Source organism: Arachis ipaensis, chromosome B08 (genome assembly GCF_000816755.2).
Source record: "Arachis ipaensis cultivar K30076 chromosome B08, Araip1.1, whole genome shotgun sequence".
NCBI lineage: Eukaryota > Viridiplantae > Streptophyta > Magnoliopsida > Fabales > Fabaceae > Arachis > Arachis ipaensis.
The window spans coordinates 378,068-385,480 of record NC_029792.2 but is presented as its reverse complement, the minus strand read 5'-3'; the positions used below and the strand labels follow the sequence as shown (position 1 = coordinate 385,480).

Genomic DNA, 7,413 nt, shown 5'->3' with positions numbered 1-7,413 from the left:
GCAGCCCTTTGAGAACCTCCCACCGCCGCCCCCTCCCAGCTTCTCCGACGCCCCTCCCCTGCAGCGCGCTGTCAGCATGCCGGAGATGAAGATCCCCAAGCCCGAGCCCAAGCCCAAGCCCAAGCCCATCATGGAGGAGGACGAGGAAGACAAGGTATTATCACACATCAAATACATTATTTATCAGTTAGCTAATTACAATTGTTAGTTACCAGTTAGTTTTCTGTTATGTTTTGATCATTGCATTGTACTTTGTACCAATCTTATATATAAAACTGTTGTGTTCATAGAATATATCATCATTGTTCTTGATTATCTTCATATTCAATGTAAGGATTTGGAGAATGAAGGGTCTTTGAGGAGAAGAAGAAGCAAAAGGGGAGGAAGTAGTGGTGGTGCGGCGAATAGTAGAAGAGTGGAGGAGGAAGAAGAGGCTCCTCCTCCCGTGCCACCTCCATTGAAACAACATCACCAACAGCGAGAGGCAACAACTGAGAGGGACCATGTGATTCATCATCATACCATGTCACAGCCACAACAACAGAGTGCTGCTTGGGAGTACTTCTTTCCATCCATGGAGAACATTGCAGGGACTACCTTGAATGAGGATGAAGAAGGGCATCACCACTTGGAGAAGGAGGAGGATATTCAAAGGAAGCTGTTCGAGGAGAAGCAAAGTAAGGTGGAGGCTGTTGCAGAAGAAGTTCTCAGGAATGAGAGAGATGAGGAGGAGGAGGAGCTTCCTGCGGTAATTGAAGAGCATGAACCCGAGCCTGAGCCAGTGCCTCCACCAGAGGAAGTGATGATGGAGACTCCAGTGCAGAAAGGATTTATGGCTAAGCAGATGCCGCCACTCGGCTCCATTATCACTCCAATTTTGCTGATAATAAAGGTAGGTATCCATTGCTTCAAGGTCGAGGATTCCACATGGCATGTTGAGTAATTTGTTGAAGTGATGAACTTTGAACTTGTAGCTTTAAGCTCAATTGATGCCAATAGGATACGTTGTTATGAAGCCCAATATTTGATGATTGCTTATTTAGCAGTGAAACTGCATCCTAGATTCTTTTTGGGTTATTGAATCATATTTTCGTTTTTCTTGTGCAGGGCACATTAATCACTCTGAAAAGGTCATGCGAGTTATTACATGGAATAGATCCTTTAAAGGAATGCCTAATGCGGATGATGGGAAGGATGATTCTGACTCAGATGAGCAAGATACCCATGCTGCTGTATTGGACAAGTTGCTAGCATGGGAAAAGAAACTTTATGATGAAGTAAAGGTAATTTCACTTAACCCAAATTTTGTGACTTATACTTGTAGGAGATTTACTTTATTTATTCTCCTATCCAAAATTTAAGAATTTCTTTCACAAACTCAAACTCAAACAGCTGCAAGTATATCCAGTATCCATGTAAATGTAAATATATTTTAAGAATGATATTTTATCTGCTTATCCTTTTTTTACCAGTCCAGTTTATCTTTTGCTCGTTGCATGGTTCTCGGGTAAATAAGGAGACATGTATATCTTTTGGTGCTTTTCTGAAATTTCTGCTGGATTATTTTATAGGCTGGTGAACTTATGAAATTCGAGTACCAAAAGAAGGTCGCTTCACTAAACAAGCTAAAGAAAAGAGCTACCAACTCTGATGCATTGGAGAAAGCAAAAGCAGCAGTCAGTCATTTGCATACAAGATACATTGTAGATATGCAGTCCTTGGATTCTACAGTCTCAGAGATTAACCGTTTACGTGATGAGCAATTGTATCCAAAGCTTGTTGAGCTTGTTGATGGGTGAGTTATGTAGAATAGTAGTCATCAATTGCTAGCTTTTTAACCTTGAAAAAGTGCTTTCAGTTTCTTTCTTTCTTTTCCACATCTTAGAATAGTAGTCATCACTATTGACATCCTTGAATCAACTCTCATCTCTGCTTTAGTTTCGTGTTCATAATCCAACCAGCTATGTAGAGAATGCTGAAATACATCCCATACACACAAACTTCTCTGCTGATATTCGCTTTTTTTATGGACTGTAGGATGGCCATTATGTGGAAAGTCATGCTAGGTCGCCATGAGAAGCAATCAAGCTTTATGATGTCGCTGAAATCCTTGGACATTTTCCAGTCTCCTAAGGACACAAGTGAACACCATCATGACCGAACAGGCCAATTGTTGGTTGTCGCGCATCAGTGGCATTCACATTTTGAGATGCTAGTTGACAATCAAAAGAAATACATAAAGGCCTTAAACAATTGGTTAAAATTAAATCTTATCCCTATCGAGAGCAGTTTGAAGGAAAAGGTTTCTTCTCCCCCAAGAATTAGGAGTCCACCCATTCAAGGGCTTCTCCATGCATGGCAGGAGCGATTAGAGAGGCTTCCTGATGAGCTTGCCAAGACAGCTATAGGCAACTTTGCTGCTGTGATGGATACTATTTATAACATGCAACAAGACGAGATGGGTTTGAAGAGAAAATGTGAGGATACAAGAAAGGAGCTTGCCCGGAAAACACGGCAATTCGAAGATTGGCATAACAAGTATATGCAAAAGAAAATACCAGATGAATTTGATCCTGAAAATGCAGAAGGTAGTCATGGCCCGGACGAACTTGTTGCAGAGAAGCAGTTCTTGGTTGAACAAATTAAGAAGAGGCTGGAAGAAGAGGAAGAAGCCTATGCAACTCAATGCCACCAAGTGAGGCAAAAGACCTTGGCAAGTCTCACGAATCGTATGCCAGAGCTCTTTAGGGCTATGCAAGATTTTTCCCTTGAGTGTTCCAAAATGTACAGTGAATTAAGGTCAATATCGCACAGCTTAGGCCAGAGCATATCATGAGGGTTGGTTTGTGTTTTTTTCCTCTTTTTTATTTATTTATTTGGGTAAAGTATATGTTTATTGGTTGTTATATAATGTTCTCTTGATTCGGGATGAATGTTGAATATTTAAAGTAAGCTGTAATTGAATGTTCATACAACTGAGAAATAGGGAGGTTGAAACGTAGTAGTAAATATAAGAACAGGCCATAAGCTTACGGATGATTAATCTGAGTTTATCATTACATATGAAATTGTTTACATAGAGAGGAAACTAAATACACCTTGAAACCATTCGTTACTCTGTTTCTTGATTCGAATGCACAGTGGCATATCATGTTGAGCAACAAAAGAATTTTCTCCCTCGTTCTTGTACTTCGCTGTTCAACTTCATTCCTGTAGGCTTCGGTGGAAAAGCTCTTGCAAGTCTCTTAGCTGCATTTATCATACATGACAAACAATTAATACAATTCAGCTGCTTTATTTTTTTAAACACGCACCTTGCTCAGTGATGAAAGTTTATGGATAAGTTGTATTAAAATTGGAATTTGAATCTTGTATCCATAAAATTTTCAATTCAATTTTACTCCATTCAAGACTTCCAGCACATGCATACCTATTTCATAGAAAAGCTCATTGATGTTCTCTGCAGTCTTAGCAGATGTTTCCATGTAGAACATTCCATTCTCTTGAGCATATTGCTCTCCTTCCTGGACATAACTAAATCATCTCAAAAAAAAAAAAAAAAAAAGAAAAAGGAAAAGTCACAAAGGCATAATTAGAGAGAGGAAGATGGATCTTAGCAATACCTCAGTTTCAACCTCTCTCTTCGGCTCCAAGTCAGATTTGTTTGCCACTAATGCCATCACCAACTTCTGACTTCCTACAAGGTTACAGTTTTACCATAGTGAGACAGCATTAAGGAACTAGAAATTTGTTATTCCATGTGACTTGAGGAGTTACCATGTCTCTGCAACTCCTGAACCCATTTTTTGGCTCGAACAAATGAATCCTGAAATAGAAGATAAGATCATTATGCAAATGCGTTCTGCCCCTGACAACAACTATATGGCCTAACTTCTTAAGTTCTTTATCATCATTTTGACATCAGAATTCAAAGTTCAAACAATGTTGCAGTAAAAGAGAGTTATATGGTTTAAACTTCCAATTCTTGCCATACTACAACTTTCATCGCAAGAATTTAACTTCTGAATGGTTTCAATTCATGATTTGCTTACAATGTTTGAGATATCATAAACAACAATTGCAGCTGCTGCACCACGGTAGTACATAGGAGCCAGACTATGATACCGTTCCTGTCCTGCTGTATCCCATATGTCGAACTTCACTGTTGCTTCGGATAATGACAATATTTGAGTGAAGAATGCAGCTCCAATGGTTGGTTCCTGCATGTAACATATACATTGACTCTAAGGTTTTATAAAACTGCTGTGTTTAATGTGGACCACACTGATAAGAAAATAGAACAATTTTTTATTAATGAAATCGAATGGAAGTAACATAACCTGGTTAAGAAAGAATTGGCCTTTTACAAATCTTAGTGCTAAACTGGTCTTTCCAGCTCCCATATCTCCAAGAAGTACCTACACAGGGGACATGTATTATGTATTCCATAAATCATTAAGACTGGAATTATTAAACATCGGTATTACATTAAAGTTAACCAAACAATTGGAAATTTGATAGAGCAAATGTTGCTTCTATCAAATCTTTCTGTCTAACTGAACATTTTGTTCAAATTATATAATAAACAAATCTTATTGGTCTATTGATCTTGCAATATTGATCTTATTCTGTTTCTCATGTATTAACAATCTCTTCATATTAATTATTCCTTCATTCGTGTGATTGGCGTGTAAGATTTTTTTTTGTGGGGGGAACCAAGCGTGAAAGAATATTTGATGGTGTATGGATAATAAAATAGGTAATAGTATTTTGTACAAATCGTATAAGCAATTAAAAATAATCACTTAAAGCTTAGGAACAAGAAAGTGTCGGGGCAACCATAGATTCAATGAAATGAATGATATCAGAAAAGAAAATGACAAACAAAATTTAACAATAAGGTGAGACATACCCACCAGCTTGGCTTGAATGATCTTATTTCCAGGCCTTGCCATACTGATAGGTTGAAAATATTATTTGTTTTGAAGTTTACAACAAAAGAAAGAGAAACTTATGAAGAAATAGTATTCTAGATCAAGGAAACTGCTAACTAAAATGATTCATGTGGAACTTAACAAAGAACAAGACTAGAGACTGGTAGTTTGATTTGTTTAGAGTTGACTGTTAGTTAGTTGAATGTAATACACAACGTCAAGACGGGTTTCATATTCAATTATTAGTCGTTCATGGTGTTATTTTCCATTTTCCATTAAAAAGATTTCTTAAACTGGATATTGTGGGACCTAAAAACTACAATCATGCAGCTATATATAGACATGTCTCAATAATTAGTATTGAAGAGAAAACATACTCCATAACCCATCCCCTCCCCCAAAAAAAAAACCAGTTCAAATAAATAAAAATGGAAGCTAACTCATATTGCCAGATTTAACCATAACCCACTATATAACAATGGATTAACCGTCAAAGAGAAAACAATGGATTAAACTCTTGTAAAGTGAGAAAGTTGGTAAAATTCGAAAGTAAGTATTTAATCACCCTTAAAATTAAGATAATGAGACTCACATATGATAAAAATTATAAATTCAATAGTGATTAACCCTGACTTTATCACTTTCTCAATTTCCTCAATTTAGAGGATGCCTTTCCTATACTAATATCAAAAGAATTTTGGTTTATACATAAAATATTTTGAAACATCAAATCCAATTCAGCTTGTACTTGAAGTAAAAGCAATGTTGATGATTTGAGAGGAATCATAATCATAAGCAAACAACAAAGAGAAGGACACATTAAATCGAATTCACAAGCAAACAAAATGAGAAGCTCCACTACAATTTCCCACACCAAACAACAACAAAAAATCTCAAATCCTCAATTAATTAAGCACCTACCAATAATTTCCATCTTTACAGATGTTCATACTTTGATACTTCAGGCACAGGCATTACCACAAACACCTAAGCTACAAGCAATAACAGATAAAACACACAACAATGTTCAAGTTCTTAAAGAAGCCCATGGGAAACTCAAACTCAAAATCAAGCTTCTACACCTACCTGCTCCGAAAGCCACGTCACGATCATAATCAAAACCCCGTGGCTTATCTCCGGCGGTGGCACGTGACATGCACGGTGGGTTTCCTTCTCTTCCTGACCACCACCTACGTGTTGTGGCCGTCGGATCCGGCACTGAAGATCGTAGGGCTGAAGCTGAAGCGGATCAAGGTGCATCCCTTGCCGCATATCACCGTAGACATCTCCATGCTCCTCACCGTGAGAGTGCACAACGCCGGCGTGTACTCCCTCGATTTCGGAGGGGTTGACGTGGCGGTGTCTTACAGAGGGAGGAGGCTGGGGCACGTGATATCGGAGCACGGTCACGTGAGTGCCAGGGGATCGTCCTACGTGGACGCTGACGTGGAATTCGCGGGAATCGCGGTGGTGCCTGAGATGATGCTGTTTCTAGAAGACCTTGCAAAGGGTGCAATTCCCTTCTTTACGGTTTCTCAGGTCAACGGTCAAATGGGCCTTGCCTTCTTTCACTTCCCCATTCAGGTTCCTATTTTTTCTAATTCATGCCAATGATTAAGTTTAAGAGTTTAATTACATTGATTAATCAGCTTAGCTAGAATTTTTTTTTTTTTTTATTTGAAGTTTCTATTTGACTTGTTTGAACAGGCAAAACTATCATGTGAAGTATTGGTGAGTACAGTAAACCAGACAATTATTCACCAACATTGTCTCCATGAGGTAATTACTAATTAATTAACTAATTAAGCTTAATATGGCAAGGGATTGTTAGTATTATTATTATTATACTGAGTGAATATGTTTGTTTGTGATATCACTACAGTGATGCAGGGGCACATTGGGAAGAAACTATAAAGTGGAAGATGTTAGTTCAATCTTTTATGTGTGTACATATAATTATATAAATATAATCAAAGGGGTTTTGGTAATGGTAGGTGCAATGTATTAGAATTCTAATCTCTATTGTGATCTTTATTCATTATTACAGTAACATTCTGCAAAGGTTCATTCGTGTAAATTACTAAATTATGATCACAAGTCACAACTACAAGTTTTTTTTTTTTTTTTTGGCTTTTTGGTATTTACAGGTCTACAAGTTACTTATCTCCACTTTTTTTTTTTCGTGAGAAAACGGGGCCTAAGCCCAAATACTTATCTCCACTTTTAATCTATCCTTTTATTCAATTTTGATTTTTCTTTTCTCTTTGCCGTCAGAAGTTGCAATTTCTTTTACGAAAAAATAGGCGCTTTACATTGAGATTATGACCAGGCCCAATGTAATCATGGCCCAAAATGGCCCAAGATAGTGGATTAATGTACAAAGAATCCAAATTTGGTTTATACATCGAGCTAAGAACAGCCCGTTTTTATCGACCCAATTTATTTTTTTTTTTGTAAGATTTAGGTAACATGTATCTTA

General features: G+C 37.5%; 3 protein-coding genes across 6 annotated transcripts in view; 2 read left to right on the top strand and 1 right to left on the bottom strand.

The window, feature by feature from the left end:
* LOC107613052 lies at positions 850 to 2,997 on the top strand (the record flags this gene model as incomplete). Its single annotated transcript, XM_016314888.2, is given in 4 exon segments — positions 850 to 892; positions 1,108 to 1,283; positions 1,572 to 1,795; positions 2,038 to 2,997. Coding segments are annotated over 4 exon segments (1,242 nt in total), but the record flags the coding sequence as incomplete, so codon positions are not given.
* LOC107613053 (ras-related protein RHN1) lies at positions 2,871 to 6,418 on the bottom strand. Of its 4 annotated transcripts, none has more exons than XM_016314890.2 (8): positions 6,021 to 6,230; positions 4,913 to 4,956; positions 4,341 to 4,418; positions 4,053 to 4,220; positions 3,778 to 3,826; positions 3,624 to 3,697; positions 3,431 to 3,524; positions 2,871 to 3,249 (listed from the first exon to the last, which is right to left on the bottom strand). In XM_016314890.2, the coding sequence occupies exons 1-8, from the start codon at positions 6,088 to 6,090 to the stop codon at positions 3,149 to 3,151; spliced, it is 678 nt and encodes a 225-aa protein (XP_016170376.1). In that variant the 5' UTR covers positions 6,091 to 6,230; the 3' UTR covers positions 2,871 to 3,148. The 4 variants fall into 4 exon arrangements, with proteins under 4 accessions (XP_016170376.1, XP_016170377.1, XP_020964107.1 ...); XM_016314891.2 differs by lacking the exon at positions 6,021 to 6,230 and adding an exon at positions 5,856 to 6,004 and having other exon boundaries at positions 4,917 to 4,956; XM_021108448.1 differs by lacking the exon at positions 6,021 to 6,230 and adding an exon at positions 5,856 to 5,883.
* Positions 6,225 to 7,413, top strand: part of LOC107610314 — a 2,102-nt gene continuing 913 nt past the window's right edge. Inside the window, exons 1-2 of the mRNA XM_016312377.1 lie at positions 6,225 to 6,518; positions 6,642 to 6,713. Coding sequence (XP_016167863.1) covers positions 6,225 to 6,518; positions 6,642 to 6,713 — 366 coding nt within the window. The remainder of the gene's footprint in view (positions 6,519 to 6,641; positions 6,714 to 7,413) is intronic.

Coding starts and splice junctions, on each gene's coding strand:
- LOC107613053 (XM_016314889.2), bottom strand. CDS start 6,206: ATGCGGCAAGGGATGCACCTTGATCCGCTTCAGCTTCAGCCCTACGAT. Junction 4,419..6,020: donor TGACGTGGCTTTCGGAGCAG/GTAGGTGTAGAA, acceptor TCCCCTGTGTAG/GTACTTCTTGGAGATATGGG. Junction 3,525..3,623: donor AGAGAGAGGTTGAAACTGAG/GTATTGCTAAGA, acceptor AGTTATGTCCAG/GAAGGAGAGCAATATGCTCA.